The sequence below is a fragment of the Gymnoscopelus braueri genome (genome assembly GCF_963280865.1).
Source record: "Gymnoscopelus braueri genome assembly, chromosome: 5".
In the NCBI taxonomy this organism is placed as follows: Eukaryota; Metazoa; Chordata; class Actinopteri; order Myctophiformes; family Myctophidae; genus Gymnoscopelus; species Gymnoscopelus braueri.
This window is the reverse complement of record NC_137606.1, coordinates 46,672,844-46,694,772: the sequence shown is the minus strand read 5'-3', so window position 1 is coordinate 46,694,772 and position 21,929 is coordinate 46,672,844. Positions and strand designations below refer to the sequence as shown.

Genomic DNA, 21,929 nt, shown 5'->3' with positions numbered 1-21,929 from the left:
TATGAAAGGTGTAAGGTTATCATCATTATTATTATTATTATTATCATTATCATTAGAGACATTCCTAGAGTGCCTTGTCCCGTTGTCATGGCAGCCACACATAAACATTTGCTGCTGACAGAACCTGTTCAGAGCAGAGCTGTGAATAACTGTCCAATCAGAGGGTGGTGTTTGGGGGTCACATGGTCCTGGGTAGATCCAGTATGAGTGTGGTATAGTAAGTGGTCAGTGGTTGGCGGGTTGCAGAGCAGTGTGTGACTTGTGTTTCTGGGACGGTTGTGGACTGCAGTCCACTGGACCTCACTTCTCTGCTGCACCTGCTGCTGTGACTGTACAGTACTGTACTGTGAGGGCAACACAACATCTTCCACCAGCTTTACTTATTCCATTTCATTCTTCTTTGTAAACCCATTTCAATCCACTGGAAATATGTTTAACAGTCTTGTCAGAGACTTTGACGAGGACCCCTTTTTCTCGTGAGTATAGCTCTCTTACTTGTTTTATTATAAGCAGTGGTGGAAAGTAACTAAGTAGATTGACTTAAGTACTGTACTTAAGTACAGTTTTGTACTTTTACTTTTGCCAATTTTCAATACTTTTACTTCTACTCCACTACATCTCAGAGTCAAATATTGTACTTTTTACTCCACTACAATTATCTGACTTGAGTTACTAGTTACTTTGTAGATTTGGATTATTATTACAAAACATGCATGAACCACTTCAGCCCTATTTAAACTTTGCCTATTTGAAAATCGTTGTCGATCTACAAGCTCACAACGCATCGCGACGCGTTACTTGTGATCTTGTAGATCGGCTATTTTCAAAAGATTTTTATACATTTTATACATTTGAAACCTGTGAAATGGGACATTCTGCATAATGAGTACTTTTACTTTTGGTACTTTAAGTATATTTTGATGCCAATACTTCTGTACTTTTACTCAAGTTAATTTTGAATGCTGGACTTTTACTTGTAACAGAGTATTGATACTTTTACTTAAGTAAAAAAATGTAGTACTTTTTCCACCACTGATTATAAGACCAACAACCGCTTCCAATTTGCTTCTGACTGAGTTGGGGAAAAAAAATGAAATAATAATTAAGCAACTCTTATCTTCTCGTTTAAAGTAGCCTATAATAACAGAGTATACTGGAAATTGTTGTGTGAGATGAAGTCATTATTACCAATGCTATTATAGACTTTATTTAGCCACCACTAATAACCTTACATCATCCTATTACAGTCAGACATCCTTAACCACTTCTGCTCACTATTGGAGAGTTGCTGCAGAAATTGAGAATGTCTAGTCAGATGAATTATCCTTCTCCAGGATGTTATGATAGGTTAAAATAATATATAATAACATGTGTCTGAACGACATAAAGTAATTGTACACTATAGAGGTAGAGTTGTTGTAAACAGGAAGTGTCGAACCACAAGCCATTTGTTATAATAGATAATGCATATGGATCAGCTTGTAATAGGTAGGCTATACAAATAAATTGGATATCTCCTGTTAGTAGAGCACCGTCTACAGTAGGCTACTTGTAGCCAGTAGTAGGCTATTAGTACTGTAATAGCTGTAGTCAGTGGTGGAAGAAGTACTCCCATTTTTAAGTAAAAGTATCAATACCCTATTGTAGAAATTGTCTGTTAAAAGTTTGGTATTCAAAATGTATTTGAGTAAAAGTACAAAGGTATTGGCATCGAAATATACTTAAAGTACCAAAAGTAAAAGTACACATTATGCGCAAGGTCCCATTTCACACATTTTCAAATGTATATAATCTATAAAAATCTTTGAAAATAGCAGATGTGCAAGCTCAAAGCTTGTAGATCAGATATTTTCAAATTGCCAAAGTATTTAGGACTGAAGTGGTTTCGTAATAATAATCTAAAATCTGCAAAGTAACTAGTAACTAAAAGTTTTCAAAAAATTGCATTGGAGCAAAAGTACAATATTTGCCTCCAAATTGTAGTGGAGTAGAAGTAAAAGTACTTAAAAGTAAAAAAAATACCTATACTTGAGTAAGTATACTTTCCACCACTGGCAGTAGTAGTGGGCATATTGTAGTAAAAGTAAAAGCACTGTCAGACTGTAATACACAGTTTACCAAAAGGTCATACTTACAATACATTTATGTTTACATGCAGACTGAGTTGGAGTAGTGCTTGTTCAAATTTAGTTTAGACTAGCTTTTGTATATAAATATACAGTTTTTTTTTTTGAATATTTGATTAGTATTCCTGTCTGTGGCTCATTCAATGAGGTTCATCATGGTTTGTCAATAAGTCATACAGTTTATTTCAGCTTGTAGAGAAGGCTTTTGTGACTTAAGATGATCCCACATTAAATAAGACACAAATACTGTATCAACCATTTAAGCCCTATGCATACTTTGTTGTGCATCAATTAGCGAAAACATCCGATCACATCATTGTGAGCTAGGCTTGTAGATCTTTTTGAAACATTGTGAAAGAAATTGTGGAAAAAATGTTGAATAAAATGTTTAATAACACAAATCTTATGCCAGGGGGTCCTTGGCACCAAATCCTTTCAAATGGGGGTCCGCAGCCTGTTGTTTTAGAGTAAAAAAAAATAATCAAAACATCTTCACAGAATCAAATGTTTTATGGTCATGATTCACCAGGAGCATGAATGGCTTGATTATAGCCTTAAAATAATTGATACAAATATTTTGGAAATCTTATTGGAAATGGCCACTGCTATGGCCTGTACTAGACAAGAACTCATCAATCAATCAATCAATCAATCAATCAATCAATGTTGACCGTTCTTCTTCTTCTCTCTTCCTGTGGTGCAGGGGGGATCCCTTCCGGGCTCACAATGAGCATGTGCGGCAGATGATGCGTAGCTTCTCGGACCCGTTCGGCGGGCATCGCATGATGCCCAGCCTGATGGACGGAGGGAGGCACGGCCACCACGGCGGGCACCACGGCGGGCGCCCAGCACCGGGACAGCCCAGCTCAGCTCTGACACTGAGGGACGAGCACAGGGTGAGAACACAAGCAATGTGAAAACATTCTTATAGACTTTAATAATAGACTAAATAATAGACTAAATCATGGGCTCTTCAACAGGGGGTCTGGGACCCCTAGGGGGTCCTCAGAGTTACTACAGGGGGGCCGCCAAATCTTTTTGTGTTTGGATTTTTCTTTTTTACATTAACCACTTGAACCCTATTATCCCTATTCTGAAGAGGACTCAAGCCAAAAATAGCAGATCTACAACACCTTGCGCTGCGAGGCGTTGTAGATCGAGAGCGTTGTGAGAAAGACGTTGGGAGTGTTGTGAGAAAGACAGTGAAAGATAGTGATCTACAAGCAATTTTATTTAGAAAAAAATATATACAGTGTATATATTGATTAAATTGATCAGCTCAATTAACCGTTACGCCACTATTCCCACGTGAAGCAGTGGTAATGTGTTTTTTTTACTTGATACAACAAAGATAAACATGACAACTAGACCAACACTCTTGGTTTGAATGTGAGAGAGTAACATGTATACTGTGCAGTGGTGGAAGAAGCACAAAGTAAAAGTAGTCATTATATGAAGAATGTCTCATTTCACAAGTTTTTGGAAAGGTTTGTCAAAATCTTTAAAAACGTATTTTTTGGTCAATATTTACCTCTGATATATAGTGGAGTAGAAGTATAAAGTATCGAAAAAAGGTAATAGTGTTTCAGCTGGCCAGCCAAATGGGTTATGGAAGTGATACTATTACACTAATTGTATATCTGATAATGAGGTAAACTATGTTTATCCCTCCCCCAAATCATAACGGCTGAGTTGACCTTTGAGTCAGACGAATAAGTCACAAAAAATGTAGTTACTGCACTTTGGCTTTGAATAGGACATGAGTACATCTACTTAGTTACTTTCCACCACCTGTACACACCATGTGTGTACAGTATGTGTTTCTTTACAAGAAAAAGCAGTGTGTCAGTGGAACAATGCTCTATAAATAGCTCCTCCTCAGAGCTCCATATAGCCCAGTCCAGAGAGGCCAAGAGGGCTGCCCTGCTGCTCATACCTTCACTAAGAGGGGTTTCGGTTACGCTGCCAGAGGGGCCGCTTGCCACTACGACCCCAGTAAACCCTGCCCCCCCCCCCCCCCCCCTCTCTCTCTCTCTCTCTCTCTCTCTCTCTCTCTCTCTCTCTCTCTCTCTCTCTCTCTCTCTCTCTCTCTCTCTCTCTCTCTCTCTCCAATTCTCTACTGTTAGAAGGTTATAATGAGCAGAGTGTGGGCTGATCACAGGACTGTGTCTGGATAGATATAGAGCAACTGATGAAGATATCGCTGTCGGGCAGAAACCTCTTATCTCCATATTCTAACTCACTACAGCGTCACACAAAAGAATCAAAAGTAGCAGGTGTTTCGAGCTTGTAGATCTGCTATACTTTTGCTATAGGCTACTTTTGAATTTGAATTCTGTAAATAATCAGTTTTGGACATGTGAAACCTCGGTATGTCCAAAACATTTTGCTAAAAAAAAAAGAAGGAAAAAAACCTGTGTTCCAATGGACCCAATGTAGTTATTATTTAGTTATATGCTCTTTTTAATACGCATCATTGGTTACATTTTTATAAAACCTACAGATGGACTGATGGCTGACGTCCCAATTTTAGGCACAAATAGCTTGGTATCTACTATAGCTACTGTTGTGCGACACTGTCATACGACATAAGTATGAAATAGAGCATTTATATATAAACATTTAATGAAAAATACAAAGATGAAATATGGAGATACAAGGTTTCTGCCAGACAGTGATGATATACATGTGCTGTATGTAGGTCAGTCAGTCCCACGTCACATGTGTACAGCCAACACATACCCATGATGACAGAACATCTCTCTCTCTCTCTCTCTCTCTCTCTCTCTCTCTCTCTCTCTCTCTCTCTCTCTCTCTCTCTCTCTCTCTCTCTCAAACACGCACGCTCGTATGCATGCACACACACACACACACACAGCTAGCTCGCACAGAGAAGCGAGTTACGCCGGTGCACTTCTGTGGAGTCGCAACAATAGATGTACTTGTTTAATTACCAAAACACGTGTTTCTTGATTATTAAATGAATCGAGAAACTAATCATTATAATAATCGCTAAGAAGATAATCAATAGTTGCAGCCCTACATGGGAAAGTGTGTTATCTCAGCCAAAACTTTATTGATTAACAATTATTGTTTTACCCAAATGTAGAAAGGCAGACAAAGAGTTTTCCACACTGTGGCTCCCTTCTATGACCTTATTGTATATCCACAAGAACACGTGACGTTTGGAGCAACAATGCTCTTCTTCAGAACGTGTGTCTGTGTGTCTGAAGGAGAGCATTGTTGCCCCAAACGTCACTTGTTTATCGTGGACACCACAATAAAGTCATAGAATGAAGCTACAGTGTGCAAACTCTTTTTCTGCCTTTCATATAACGTTGATGTCTGGCAGAAACCTATTACTGTATCTCCATCTTCTAACTTTTTTTTGATTTTTTCCCCACGTTAACGCCCTACTTGATCACACAACAGCGAGACGCTTTGAGCTTGTAGATCTGCTACTTTGGCTACTTTTGAATTATGAATCCTGAAAAGTTATGGACGTACAAGGTTTCCGCCCGACAGGGGCGATATGTTCTTTTGAGTTCAGCACCTGCCTTTAAATGGTACGTGGATGTGTGTGACCGCCTTTGATCTTCGTTTACCAAAATGGAGTACGTACAGAATGCTTGTAGTTTAGAAAAGTAATAATGATCATCCACTTGTATGTACTACTTGTTTCATTGCCGCCGCCCCCCTCCCCCCTCACCACCACCATATATTGCTAAGATATTTACTCATAGGCTATTTTTAAACTTCCTACAATTGCCTTAGTTGTTCCCAGTACAATCGTACACTTGATCATCAGGTCCTTTTCAATTCTACAACACACACACACACACACACACACACACACACACACACACACACACACACACACACACACACACACACACACACACACACACACACACACACACACACACACACACACACACACACACACACACACACCTCTCCTGCCCCAGCTGGTGGGTCATCTGTCCTGGCCTGTTTTTAACATAGTCCCACACGTCTCTTATAATCCCCTTACCTCGTGATGACCTGCATATTTATCCTTGATAATGACTCTCGTCAGAACAGAACCGAGCCTGGCTGGCCTGGCCTGCCGCCAAGCTCTCTCTCTCTCTCTCTCTCTCTCTCTCTCTCTCTCTCTCTGTCCTCTCTATTAGCCATCATGTCATTGACTAATTCAGGCTGAAAGGATCTGAGGTGTTAGGTAACGCTGGAGGGAAAGTGTCTGAACTGGATCTGTGAGGGTGAGCTAAGTGGCTCTTCTCTGCAAGTGAGGGGGAGCTCTTTGATTGATTGATTGAATACTTTATTAACAGTTTTTTTGAAGGAGTGTAGGACTAGGGAGTCACACTTTTTGATGGCTGTTGGTATGGCATATCCACATTTTGGTGGCATTATAGCAGAGTTAATTCGTCCCCATATTTGTGCTGAATCTTCATTAGAGAAGGACTATAATGTAGTGTAGTCCACACAGGATGAGCCTTGTATGTCTCCTTGAGATCAGGACAGAACCATGGGGGAGAAGGAAACACCATGGGGAGCCTAAGAGGCACAGGTGCAAGATGCTTGTGGTTTGGGAGAGAGAGGGCTGTTTATTGGACGGGAGATTTCTGAAACACCTGGAACCCTAGACAGCTAAGCCGATGCAGTCACAAACCACAAGCAGAATACCGTCCGTTAAAATACACGGTGTAGAGCTGCAAATGGATCATCGCAACAAACCACCGAGCTTACTCCACTGAACCTGATCCCCGTCCACACACACACACACACACGCACGCACACGCACACACACACACACACACACACACACACACACACACACACACACACACACACACACACACACACACACACACACACACACACACACACACACACACACACACACACACACTTAGCAGCAGCGTGTTGGTTCTCAGCCGTGCGGTCATTGCCAAAGTCGTGCTACTGTGTTAAAAGTCTTTGTAGAGAGGGATTCCTCCAGACCAGTTCAGTCTAGGTGCACCACCGACTGACTGACTGACTGACTGACTGACTGACTGACTGACTGACTGACTGGCTGACTGACTGACTGACTGACTGACTGACTGACTGACTGAATTGGTCAGCAGCACTAAGACTAAAAAGGTCAGAAGGATAGATACCACTATGGCACTGTGACTGTGTTTTGAAGAATGTTTAGTTTACACTGTTGCTACTTTTGAAATACTATAAAATAAATGTGAACCCATAGTCATATTGTATATTGTATCGCTATTGAGATATTTGGCATATTATCGTCTCTGTCGGGTGGAAACCTCATATGTCCAAAAGACTTTTCAGGATTCAAATTTAAAAGTAGCAAAAGTAGCAGATCTACAAGCTCGCTTCGCGACCAAGACTGCATTATTTTCCTTCAAGAAACCGTGCGTGTGTGTGTGCGTGCGTGCGTGCGTGTACTTGTATTACTATCCTTTTGAGCACTGATTGTCCCCACAAGTATAGTAGATGTTTTTGAAATTGTGAAGAACCATTGTCCTGGTCCTCACAAGATAAATGGTTGTTTTATGGTCAGAAGAAAACATTTGGGGAATTATAGGCTTACAATTAGAAAACGATTCAGATGTTGCTCTCTTCACAAGTATAGTAATGCAAATGTGTGTGTGTGTGTGTGTCTGTCATGGATGTTGTTTTGTGGTTGCTGGTGTCTGTAGCTCCATCTGTTTGGCAGGCAGAGTCTTGGCACAGTGTTGATGGGTTACTAGCTAGATGACAGACAGCTCACCCCCATGCTGCTCTCCAATATCACACACACACACACACACACACACACACACACACACACACACACACACACACACACACACACACACACACACACACACACACACACACACACACACACACACACACACACACACGTGTACTTGAAAATATGCAAGCACATGATGCACCCACTAAATGCACACACACACACACACACACACACACACACACACACACACACACACACACACACACACACACACACACACACACACACACACACACACACACACACACACACACAGTACATACATACTTACGCACACACCAAACATATGTTTCGTTTAGTCCAAATATACACATACAGTATACACGCAGACATGCAAACATGCATCAAGCCATGCATGCACATAAAACACACACAGCGTTGCCAGGTCTGCTTATTATAAGCGACTTTGGGCTTGTTTTTCTGTAAAGTTGCTTGTAATTATTGGTAGTAGCGGGTTGCGTTTTTTGGGCTTGTTTCTAAAAAGTTGCTTATTTGGGCTTGTTTCCTATTGTCATTTAAACCAGTGGCTCTCAAACATGTTCATATCAAGGACCCCCACATTAATGTGTGCATTTGTCCAAATTGTAATTTGTGCCAGAGACCCTCGTACCAGATTTGTGTTGTTAAAATGTTTCCAAAATATTCCACATTTTGCACTTTTTCAGATCTATAAGCGCACAACGCATCTGGACGGATTGTGAGCTTGTAGATCGTCTATTTTCAAATAGCCGACGTATATAGGTTTGAAGTGCTCATGTGGCCTAGTCGCTTCTTTTGGGTTTTCGTTGACCTGGTTGTCACACACATTCGCCACATGGCACTGAAAACGTACAGCTTCTTGTGTCAGTTAGCTGGTCAACAGGGTGGATATCGACCCTGTTGGGCAGAAACCTTGTGGCCCATGTCCAGAAAAAGTAACTTTCCAAGAAATGGGAAAACAATTACCAATGTTCCAATGGATCCAATATAGTTATCTTTTAGTCACCAGCTCTTGTTAATACTTTTCATTGGTTCAATATTTATAAAACCCAGAGACAGACGTAACCCACTTTAACATTCAAAATCGTTCAAAAGTATCGAAAATAGCCGAGGCTTAAGTTGTGAGGCGCACACGAGCGATCTGGCAACCGATGGCCTCACACATCTCTCCATCGCTGAGCGCCTCGACTGAGTTGGTGGACGGACTAGGAGGTTAACACCGGTTTCCAAACTGCACACATTAGCTAGCCCGCCAACGTGTGCGATTTTAGTTTATAGCTTCAGTATAGCATCACTTTGTAGCTTCATGTCGCTGGCTTTCATTGAAAATGACTTTGAAAAGCCCGTCGCTTTTTCGCTGCTTGTGTGAACGCAGCGTTACAGCCGTGGAGCTATAACGGATTGTTTTTGGCCATGACGTTTTAGCCGAAAATTCCTCCAAATACCTCTACGCCCTATCACATTTCCGGACATCCATCTAAGTTGTTTATAAATAGAGGGTGAGATGTGGTTTCAGATGATAGTGTTTTATTCTTAGCGGGGTGAGTAGTACTGTCTTGGACTGGGAGGATTGTAGAGCTAGACTTGTGGTGTCTGTGGTAGCTTAGATATGTGTTGCAGTGCTGTTGCTAAAACACATCAGGCCTATTTCAGTGTTTTGCAGTGACTCTCTCGTCCGGATCTGCTTTCAGACGTCTGAGGTGTCGCGTCGGGTCGCCCTCCTTCATTAGTCACACAGGTTTATGGTACAAAGATCCAGTAGTCTCTCAGGACAGACTGAGAGACAAGTCCGACAGCACTGTTTGTTGTGTCCCGCAATGTTCAAATCGTCGCTGTTGGGCAAGAAGCCTTGTACAGTATGTGCAAAACAGTTACTTTTCAGGAAATGGAAAATAGAATGTGTGTCCCATCTACGAGCTCACAACGCGTGTCAAGATACGGTAGCATCAGCTATTTTCGCTATTCGTCATACAACGACGCATAGGGCTTTAGTGGTTACCGACTGGTGCCAGGTTGATGCATTGATGTGACTGGAAGCATCCCCGTGTAGCATCAGCTTTCCAAATGCCATCCTTGGTTGTGAATTTGGCCAAACTTCTGAGAACTTTCACCGGCGCAATCAGTGAAATGATAATGGACCAGGAGGACTGTTTAACTAGATTTAAACTCGCTTGCTGAAAAACGACTGATTTTCAAAAGACAGACTGTCGTACCACGGAGTATACATAAGGCTTCATGCAATAAGCAGAGGGTCTCTCTTCAGTAGACTGGCTGTGTGCCTTCCCAGCCTGTTTCTTTTAATAAGTAGTACTCCTTGCTGTACAGGTAAGCTAATTTGTGAAATCCGGTTCAAATGAGTTTAAATTTGACACGCACACACACACTCTCCCTGGCTTCCATCGAGAGGTGGGATAATAAAGAAAAGCGAATGAACTCAATATGCAAGCCGCTTTTATACACCAATATGAGAATTGCCCCCAAATCTTCCTAAAATAGAAAGTCACCTATGAAAGCTTCATAAAATCAGCAGGGTTCTTTATTCATCCCTGAAAAACATCCACGTAATGACCAGGTGCAGGACAAACGGTATTACAAAAAGAAAGTAGTCCACACACTGGTACTGAAAACAGCTCTGCTTATTTTTATTTTTTTTATTGCTGTCAATGGATCACTTCAGATCTTCATCAGGACTTTTACCTGATGTCCTGGTCTACTGATGAAGATCTGAAGTGATCGAAACGATGACAGCAGTACGTAAATAAATAAGCAGAGCTTTTTTCAGTAGTGTGCAGACTCTTACTGTCTTTTTTTTCTTTATTCATCCCCTCTCGTTATTTACTGTGCTAGTGCTGCTGTCACTTTATTTTAAGAACCAACCTCAGCTCTACCCATTACACCTCACTACTCTACCCATTACACCTAACTACTCTACCGATCCCTCTGTATCTCTCTGATGGGTTTTGCTTCATTCCTCAGCAGTGAGCCACTATCTCCCTCGCGACGTTCCAGTTCCTAGAAACCAAACCTCCACGCATCCCCCCCCCCTTGTGGTGGGAGCTATTATCACCTCCGTTAAAGGCAGTCTCAGTACCCCAACGAGAAAGAACATGGGAGGCAGAGGGAGGGCAGAAAAAGAAGTGATGAGAGTTAAAGAGAGAGAGAGAGAGAGAGAGAGAACAAAGCTGCAGTAGCCTAAAATAATGCGTTCGAAAGACCAGTCAGTCCACGCTCCATATTTTGCGCTCTCGACTGCTCGGTTCGGCCTCCCCCCCTCCCCCCCCCCCCCCCCGGCAAGCTAAAAATACCGCCGGCAGAAATGTAAGCGGCATTTATTAGTTGGTAGATGCCTCCCGGAGATATAATTGGCCACAAGTCTTCATATGTTATACGGAACGCCAGGCAGCGAGCGTTTTACATCAGCGTGACCTTTGCAAATAGCTGAGCGAGCAGCTTTGGACTTTCGATTGCCCTACCACACACACACACACATACATATATACACACACACCCCCTCCACCTCTCAACATGTCGGATCCCTGGCCCGTCCCGTCCGGGTCGTACGGTCCGGCCCATCCCGTTCTTCCTAGAACGAAGCTGGGCTTCAGTGTTAAGCCTGCGCTAATCCCTGGCAACGCGACCCAATTACACTTGGAACACAAGTCATTCACTAACCTTTCGTTATGCACAATGCCTGACCCCCCCCAAGCACACGCACACACACACGTACACACTCACACACACACACGCACACACGCACACACGCACACACAAACGCACAAACGCACACACACACACACACGCACACACGCACGCACGCACGCACGCACGCACGCACAAACGCACACACACACACACACACACACACACACACACACACACACACACACACACACACACACACACACACACACACACACACACACACACACACATACATACACACAGCCACGGCCATAGTGACATGCTTATCCCAGGGCTTCGAGGTCGTAAACACCCCTGGGGGTTTGTTCAGTCGAACGGAGGCTCTGACTGAAGGACAGCATTCCTCATCATCTCCAGTCATCCTCCTCCTCTTCCTCTGCGGCTCTTCGGTTCCGCACTCCCCGTAAAAGTTCAAGGCCTCGCCCTCACTAGAGGCCTAGGGCCGACACAGTTCTGTGGAAGTGTGTCAAGGGCTTTACTGAGCCGTGTAAGACAACCTCAGAACAAAGCCTTGAGGAGAAAGGAACCGCGCGCTGATAAAACAACATGTGCAAATAGTGTGCGTGACTCTGGTGAATTTGTTAGAGGACTGCGCTGCAATGTGTGTGAGTGTAGTATCCTAGTTTCTTTGAGGCATTCATTGCTCTATTTTCACTCTACTTATGTGACTATTTAACTTGAAAATAGAATTCATGCTTACTTTGATCTCACACTCATAAGTTGCTCTGGACAAGAGCGTCTGCTAAGTGCCAATTGTAATTGTTTTTGCATTTGTGTTAGTGTGCAACGCCTATACTCTGTCACACATCGGTGTCTCTTGTCTGTAAGTGACGCCGTCATGTGACAGAGTAAAACTTGAGTTTAAGGGTACTGTCACATATGTGTGATGATGGCAGGTGTAGCGACCAACACATGCCAAGGCGTCAAAATCTGTCAAAGTTTGGGGCGACCCGGTGACCTGAGCTCCAAATGGTTAGGGCACACCCAAAAGTAGCAGATCCACAAGCTCAAAACGCGTCGCTTCGCGCCGCGTTTCAAACTTGTAGATCTGCTACTTTTGATGCTATTGTGTGACACTATGATCAAGTAGGGCGTCAATTTACAAAAAAACACAAGAGAAAAACACACAACGATATACAGTATAGTACCATAAGGCTACTACTGTACTGTACGCCATACCATGATATATAAAAAAAAATGTTTTTACTGTAATGTTCCTCAGGGGATGAGTCAGTCTCTGTCACCTGTTGGCAGCAGTGTTGACGGTCAGTCAACGGTCAGTTGAACAGACGTTACTCCGTCGTCATGTGTTCCTCCATTTAACCCCTACATGACCACAGGCATGCTTGAACTCTCGTCTCCCAACGATTTATTATCATTGATCTGTAGTGGGACGCATGACCTGGGAAATGACGTCCGGTGGCTTGCAGAGTAATTGTGGAGCAATGTTGTAACTTAATTGTGAACTTAATTTGTGTGTTGTTGTTTCCCCTCTAAAAGCGTACTTCATTTGTTGATTAACATCATCATTATTCCATTGACTTGTTTTCACCCCTGGATTGTTAGCTAAGATGGTTTTGTGACAGTTAACCTCCATTAGAATATGACTTAGAAGACACTAAAGAAGACACTCAAATGCACTGTTACTCTAGAATGTCAATGAAGGTACAGTAATATCTCTGAAGGCATGTGGACTGTAAATGCCTACACTACAGAGATACCTCCACAGAGTGTTGGCAGCTTATCATGGTTTAATGTTTAATGACAAAGTCATACTGTCACAGCTATGCATGCAGCCCAACTGTCTCAGCAGCTGATACTAGGAGGACATTACATTCTGTATTAAGTTTACTGGCGAGGCACATTTGTGTCTTGTGCATGCCGTGTCTTTTGATGTGAATGTTTTTACATGTGGTGCGTGCAGTAACATTTAATGTGAATGGATACATTTGTGCCGCGACCTGACACATAACACATGTGTTTGTTTACATAGAGTTATTTTGTGAGCTGGTGTTGCCTAGTGACCAGGTGGCACTTCAGCCTCTCTGGCTGTTCGTTTCACACAGCTGAACTCACTGTTTGAATCTAACTATCATCACAGCTTTTAGGGTGGGTAGACCCTGGAATGGATGTATTTGGTGTACAGATGTACATACAGTACATGGCAATATATCCACAGAGATAAAATAACACTGAGGATTTTGCTATTGTGTGAGGGATGCCCTCTCAGTACCCTAGCTTTAAAGAAACACCCTATTTCAACCCTATCTCTAGACGTGTATCAGTCATCACTAATCACTACAGTATGACGGTTCATTTCTGTCCACTAGATTTCAAACTGCTTCTTTTTTTTATTGAAGCAACAACTGAAGCTACTATGTTATTGTGCTAAAGTTCCATGATTTGAAAGCCCATGATCGGCAGTTACACAGCATGAGAACGCAGAGATGGTACTGTACTGTCCTATAGTTAGCATTATTGAGAACCCATATATGGAGATTCAGTTGACAAAATTCTTACTTTAACCACAACAGGTGAATAAGCACAAGCAGGTGAGGTCTTCCTTTAACCACAGCAAACTCTTGTCTAAACTTAACCAGGGTCATCCTCCGTGGATGTATTAAAAGCCCCAGCACCATCTCTATTTGCAGTTGAATGCGTCCATGCCGGCACGTACACCAAATCAATCCATTGTAAAAATAGGCAAACTTTCGCCAAAAATAGCAGATCTACAAGCTTACCACGTGTTGCAACGTGACGTGTTGTGAGTTTGTAGATCGGCTATTTTTGGTGAGGAGATTTGGGGTGTAGAGGCAAAAAAGGGACCAATTCTACACCCCTGGGGGAACCCAGTCAACAAAGGCATAGTAGTGGTTAGGCACATTAGGCGATATGCTTCCATTCAGCTGCATACTGCTGGATGGATTAATAAATAGAGATGCAAAGAATTGAAATATAATCATTCCACAACAACCACTGAGACTAATAATTGTGTGTATTTGGAAAACTATACTTTTACCCATAATTGTGCCGCCATAATTATCTCACCTATTGTTGTTTTTAAAGGATAGCGTGTAACTATTAATTTAGAACGGTGATGAGGCTACTACAAGGCACGTGGTTGGTTAACACCCTCCAGCCAATGACAGTCCAGTATTCTCAACACATGGCATAAATGGTTGTGATGTCAAAAAGTGAGCGTGCAAGTATTGTATATATTGTGATTGATACTGTTATTAATGACAATACTTCAAGGGAAATATCACAATGATAACAGCATCTCATTTAAAAGCATCATCTTTTTCCAGGGCACGGACACGATGAATCCCTTCAACATGATAGACAACATGATGTTCAACATGCAGAGCAGGATGGGGGACATGAACAGAAACTTTGTGAGTATCTTAGGCAGTGGTGGGAGAAGTACTCACATATTTTACTTAAGTAAAAGTATCAATACCACAATAAAAGAATACTCTGTTAGAAGTAAAAGGCCCTGTGTTCAAAATGTTACTTAAGTAAAAGTACAAAAGTATCAAAAGTAAAGTACTAGTACTAAAATCTTTGAAAATAGATCTACAAGCAGATCTACAAGCTCACAACGTGTCGCGATTGTGAACTTGTAGATCAGCTATTTTCAAATAGCCTATGTATAAAATAGGGCTGAAGTGGTTAATGTATGTTTTATAATAATAATTTATATCAGCAAAGTAACTAGTAACTAAAGTTTTCAAATAATTGTAGTGGAGTAAAAGTACAATATTTGCCTCTGAGATGTAGTGGAGTAGAAGTAAAAGTACTGAAAAAATACTCAGTAAAGTAAAAAGATATCTCAAAATTGTACTTTTTTGTACAGTTTTTTGTACAGTACTTGAGTAAATGTACATAGTTACTTTACACCACTGATTTTAGGCCAGTGATTTGACCTCAGTCTGAAAAAAAGACAGTTTTTTCTAATCTCTCTCTCTGTGTGTGTGTGTGTGTGTGTGTGTGTGTGTGTGTGTGTGTGTGTGTGTGTGTGTGTGTGTGTGTGTGTGTGTGTGTGTGTGTGTGTGTGTGTGTGTGTGTGTGTGTGTGTGTGTGTGTGTGTGTGTGTGTGCGCGCGTGTCTGTGTCCTCCAGGAAAACCCATCTACAGACTCCAACGCTCATTCGTTCAGCTCGTCGTCAGTAATGACCTACTCCAAGGTTGGAAACGGGCCTCCGAAGGTGTTCCAGGCCTCCTCGCAGACGCGCCGGGCTCCTGGAGGGGTACGTACTGTACACTCTCTATTGTAGCGACTACTTCTTCCCAATATTCAAAGCCTTTAAAAGAGGCTTTGTTTTGCGAAAAATAATAATAATATATATATATATATAAAAAAGAGCCCTGCCCATCCTGACACACACACCTGACATAAACCAAAAGCTAATGAGGAGACACACACCAGGAGCTAATCAATCAATTAGGAAATGAGACATCAAAACAAAGCGTGGGAAAAGCAAACAAAATAAAAAAAATCACACCCTGTGTGAAGTGGGCGGTGTCTTGCTAGCTAATCACAATACTGAATGGAGTCAACCAATCATGTACAAAAGATAAATACATTTATTGAAACACTCTTTATGATGGACGAAACCAGATTTTTTTGGTTTTTTTCAAGTTATGGTTTCTTATATAGGGCTATGCACATGTGTCATGTGACACTGGCCAATCACAGTCCTGAATAGACTGTGATTGGCCAATCACAGCGCAGGATAATTGTACAAATTTCCTGGGCCCAGATCACAGCGCAGGAAAATGTACATTTTTCCAAATCTCACTTATAGGGGCGGTTTCACCGCCCAAAAAGGAAAATATATTTTGTCTCCTAAACTCTCACTGTGGTTCCACTGTGGTTACAAGTCACAACCCATAAAAAAGGGTCCCGGGCCGGCCCACTGTTTGGGAAACGCTGCACCGTCATAAGCAGACATACTATACTGCGTTTAAATCACAGCTCTGTGTTTGTGTGTGTGTGCGTGTGTGTGTGCGTGTGCGTGTGCGTGTGCGTGTGCGTGTGCGTGTGCGTGTGCGTGTGCATGTACGTGCAAGTGTGACATTACAGCACACTTCAAAGTGGTTTGCTGTGAAGGAGGAGTGTCGGTTTGACTGACCATCTGTTTCCTTTCTGATGGCTTCTCCAGATCAAGGAGACCCGGGAAGCACTGAGGGACTCTGAGAGCGGCCTGGAGAAGATGGCCATCGGCCACCACATCCAGGACAGGGGACACGTGGTGGAGAGGAAGGAGAACCACAAGACGGGGGAGCGGGAGCTCAACCAGGACTTCCAGAATCTGGACGAATGTATGTTCATTCCAAAATATATAGTGTAGAACTTCCTCCCCATGCACTGCACTATGGTTTCTGTGTAATCTAATAGACAGATAAACCTGTGGGCTCGTGAGGACATTGTGGGCCCCATAATATTTTCATAAATTTTCCAAAAACAATATTAAAAATACATGAAAAAAGTTATCGATAAAACACGGCCCCCTCGCGTATTAGGAGGGCAGGGTGAGTCACCAGAAGCAAGGACGGGTGTTATTGATTAATCTAACATGCTAAAAATTTTGTTTGAGGTTATAATGGGTTTGGAGGGTGTTTGGAGGGTCTGATAAAATGAATATCAAATATCTAAATACTGAATCAAGCAACTTAAAAACGGTCACGAAAGCCTGAGTAGGTACGATAAAATTACCCAAAGTTTTTTTGAAAGTGAAATATCCCTTTAACGTATGTTTTGTAATGATAATCAAAATCTACAAAGTAACTAGTAACTAAGGTTTTCATATCATTGTATAAAATGTACAATATTTGCCTCTGAGATGTAGTGGAGTAGAAGTAAAAGTACTGAAAATTGTAAATACTGTACTTAAGTACAGTACTTGAGTAAATGTACTTACACAGTAGTTACTTTACACCACTGTCCAAACCTCAGTCAGTACTTATGTAAATCCATATAATCCCTACGCTGTGCAAAACAAGGACTCATTTCCCACGGCTGTGTTGCTGTTAAGTTGACTCCCCCCCCTCTAACACAACCCATGACCCCTGACCTTTCCCCACTTCCAGCTGAAGCACAGACCTTTGACGAGGAGTTTCAGCGTGAAGTGTCCAAGTTCCAGTCCTCCGTCCCCCTGCCTCAACTGCAGGCGGCCCCCCCCAAACCACGTGCAGTTCACCGGGCGGCCCTCACTGGCCCTCAGCAGGCCCACAGGTCAGTGCCATGCACATAACTCCATCAACGCAGCGTGGTGAAGACAGGCCTTAATCAGCAAGCGCTTTGAGATCAAATGACACACATGAGAGGAACACTCACTCAGGCTAAGGTTCAGGTTCAGGTTCAGGTTACTTTATTTAGGTGTATTTAGTTTTGCAGTACACAAGACATCCATCTTGACAAACATTTTACACACACACACACACACACACACCAGTGTTAGGTAGACATGTAACGACTTATCGTAAATCGATTAAAATCGATTCAAACTGGTGACAATTTAAATCGATTTAATGAAAAATGTTACAAAAATAAGAAAATACAGGATCTTTGTAAGAGAATTGATTAAAAAAAGAGTTTTCAGTCATTGTCTCCGCCAGGCCGAAAGGCATGGCGAGAGTATGTTTTGCACCCTGTCCGTCCGTCCGTCCGTGTGTCCGTCCGCGTGTCTGTCTGTGAACAGCTAATCTCCGGCACCGTTAGCTCGGCCGCTGCGAAACTGTGCACACACACTCCCTGGATGCCAAAGCCAAATCTCTGCCCCACATTTTTCAGATTGGCCTGTTATAGCGCCACCAGGAGGCCGATTTGTGCAAAACACATTTTTTAATATCACTCCTACAGATTTTGTCCAAACCTCACGCAAATCGGTACACAGTGTCTCTATAGTCATGTGATCAACACGGATCTGTCTGATTTGGCTTCCAAAGTTTGCAGGATTGGTTCGTTTTGAACGCAGCGTGCGATTTCCGTGAAATTTTGCGCGCACCTTCCCACTAGGTGGAGGAAGAAATGCCTCACATTGGCCTGTTATAGCACCACCAGCAGGTCTAATCTAGCAAAACATTTTTTTGGCACAAAATGCCTCAAATGATCAATGCAGTGTCCGATTGAAAGGCCTAAGAACAAATGGCACCCTTTTCACATTGGCCTATTATAGCGCCACCAGAAGGCCACAATAACCTACCTGACCTGGCGGAGACCTGTGCTCCGAGGAGCACTTTTTCTATTTTGCTACTGTATTGAAAAGAGGATAAGAGAAAACACAGTATTGAAAAAAATAATAAAAGAGAAGGAAATACTGGATTTATGTAAGAGAAAAACTAATTTTGTGTTTAAAAAATCGTATTGTGATATCGTGATTCGAATCGTATCGTGAGTTAAGTGAATCGTTACATGCCTATTGATCCAAGTAACGTTGCGTTTTACTTGTTACAATGAACATAATTCGTTTTTGTTTCTGACCGAGATAAAAGCACTCCAGCTGCTATGAGCAGCCCAGAGACGTGGAGCGGAGCGGGCAGCTCATTCAAGCGCCGGTTGTCACATGTGCAAAAAGAACAGATCTACAAGCTATCAACACTTTACGATGATACGTGTTATTAGCAAGGTTATGACGTAGCGTAGCCTATACGTGCAGGTCTGGGGCTTTGTCCGTGCTCCTCTGTGCGTCGCTCAAAAACGAAGCCACTGCTACACATAGTAGGCCTACACGCGTACTTGACTAAGTCATCTCGTTGTCATTGAGCTGACTAACAATAAAACAGTCATCTGCATACTTTACAATGGTTCTATTATAACACCTGCTCTCACACAGTACTTGTGTGTAGAGGATATATAATAGAAAGTAAACGTGGTCAGACAGAATTCCATTCACCCTCACTCTTTGTGACCTATTCTATATTAGAATTGCCTAGAGGGTGGCTCGGCGGTTGACGGTCGACGGTGGACGTCACAAACGTTACATGCAGACCTGCGCGGCACACTGTTGCTCTGATCGGCACCAAACTTGACAGCAACACTGGTCAGGGGTTTGCCATCAGAATAGCCACACCAGGGTTAGGGTAACCTCGCGTCACCAGACTTTCCAAACGATTATTATGCCAAAAGAAATGAAACGATTATACCAAACTAAACAAGTTTTAAACTAGGGGAATCATTTTGGAGATGCAATATTTTTGCAGTTGTATGGGGTTGAATTGTATTGAACGCAGAGGGACAAATCTAACAAAGAAAAGTCTGGTATGATATGATTCATATGCTGTAACGCAAAAGGTTTTCATGCTGTATAATGCCTCCTTTATTTATTTATTAATTAATTCATTCATTCATTTATCCATTTCAGAGAAAGAACAAAACCAAAGGCTGATGGAAGGAAACAAACGCACTTCAGCTCACTTCAGTGACCTCCGCATCTGACAAAGCAGTAAAAATACTTGCTGTGTCTAGTCTGTGCTAATAAAACTGTGTTGACACCCCCCCCACAAACACACACACACACACACACACACACACACACACACACACACACACACACACACACACACACACACACACACACACACACACACACTGACACACACTCTGACTAGAACAGATCTACAAGCTAACAGAGTATTAAATTAGGCATTACAGACACCGCAGCTAGACAGCTAGAGAGCGCAGTAGTAATGTGGACTGGTGTTGAAACCTATATCCATAAGTTCAAAGAGATTAAAACATAAGCTAGCGTGAATATAGAAGTCATTTGAAAATGATTACATGGCTGAAAGTCATAATAAATATATATATAACAAATTATATAATATAGTCATAATATAATATGATATAATACAATATACAAATCAAATGTGTATCGCCATGTAGTACAAATTACAAATTTGCTTTCATAAGGTATGCTTTTCACCTAAATATAGACTGAATCAACAAAAAACAAAACATTTATTCATCTAAAACTGACTCATCCGCTATAGTGCTCTTAGGGTGCGGTCACACCCAACTTTAATTCTTTCTATGAGGATGGATTCTGCCAATGCTTTTCAATGGGAACTGAGCGGTTTGTCGCCAATTGCGGATTTCTTCTAAAAAACGCTCTGTTCCCATTGAAAAGCATTGTCAGAATCTGCCCTCATAGGCAGAATTAAAGTTTGGTGTGACCGCACCCTTAGACAGTTATCTAAATTGTCTGTTTGTAATTATACCGTGTAGTGCCTTTTGTTCTAGATTTTGTACTTTATCTGCTGTAATCATTGTAAATGAGAAAGAAAAATTAATGGTACCCTTTTTATATTGTTTTATGTTATGTTGCTTTCTCTTGTTTTTCACCTGATGAAATCAATGCTACACTGCACCAATTCTGGAGATGACAATGCTATGTTTATCTCGTCTTCTTATTCATGTAGATTTTCAAGTTTCAAGACTTTTAAAGATAACAGCTTCCCATGCTATCATGGAAAATCATCTGAAAATAAAAATGTGGAAAATATGAACATTTTGTTTTGCCATGTGTAACTTCTGTGTTCTGTTGCTCCTAACAATTAACCACTTAAGCTTCATAAATAAAGTTTATTTACTACTTAACCACATAAACCCTAACATCCATATTGTGGGGAAAGCTTTAGCAGAAAATAGCAGATTGACAAGCTTGTCGATTGGCTATTTTCAGCTAAAGTTTTCCCCACGATAACAGAAAACAAAAAACACTATTATAGAGCCCTGATGGACTCCGGTCAACCATTTATGGTTTAAGTGCTTAAGCCCTATTTTGCGTATGTGAAGCGCTGTTATTCGTTTGTGCCAGAAAGTACATTATATTCTCTCACAGATGACTTAAAAAGGTTGTCACAACTTCATGTAGCTTATTAACTGTACATTGAAAAGGTTCCACATTAGTATAGCATGTTTCTCAGGTTTCCCTGTTGGCTCTGTGTGTGACCCCTGTACTGTGCCTGCCCGGACCCCCTGCTGTGCCAATTTGGCAGTGGTCTAGCGGAGTATATTTAAACCATTGTGAGGGTCAATAAACCTCACAATGGTCTGATGATCTCACACCTGCTCTCGTCATGTGCTCCACGTACACTATGTCTCATTTTATAGACTTCATTTATCTTTGGGATCGGTGGTTCTCAGAGTGGGGTCGTCCAGGGACCCCCGGGGGTCCTTGAGGGGGTTCCAGGGGGTCCCTAGCTAGGAATCAAATGGACCCTTACAGGTCTGTAACGGTTAGTGTACAATGAAGAAGGCACTGAAGCAAACTCAGACGTTTCGATGTCAATACATTGTACACCCA

At 42.0% G+C, this 21,929-nt stretch overlaps 1 protein-coding gene across 2 annotated transcripts; it reads left to right on the top strand.

Annotated features, from left to right (window-relative positions):
• The first annotated feature begins 236 nt into the window (after window positions 1-236).
• Window positions 237-20,116, top strand: mlf1 (myeloid leukemia factor 1). 2 transcript variants are annotated; one of them, XM_080428713.1, is made up of 8 exons: window positions 237-476; window positions 2,830-3,022; window positions 12,842-12,895; window positions 14,928-15,014; window positions 15,741-15,869; window positions 16,785-16,944; window positions 17,713-17,857; window positions 19,986-20,116. In XM_080428713.1, the coding sequence occupies exons 1-8, from the start codon at window positions 430-432 to the stop codon at window positions 20,044-20,046; spliced, it is 876 nt and encodes a 291-aa protein (XP_080284839.1). In that variant the 5' UTR covers window positions 237-429; the 3' UTR covers window positions 20,047-20,116. The 2 variants fall into 2 exon arrangements, with proteins under 2 accessions (XP_080284839.1, XP_080284840.1); XM_080428714.1 differs by lacking the exon at window positions 12,842-12,895.
• The last annotated feature ends 1,813 nt before the right edge of the window (window positions 20,117-21,929 follow it).

Coding starts and splice junctions, on each gene's coding strand:
- mlf1 (XM_080428713.1), top strand. CDS start 430: ATGTTTAACAGTCTTGTCAGAGACTTTGACGAGGACCCCTTTTTCTC. Junction 3,023..12,841: donor CACTGAGGGACGAGCACAGG/GTGAGAACACAA, acceptor AATGTTCCTCAG/GGGATGAGTCAGTCTCTGTC. Junction 15,870..16,784: donor CGCGCCGGGCTCCTGGAGGG/GTACGTACTGTA, acceptor TGGCTTCTCCAG/ATCAAGGAGACCCGGGAAGC.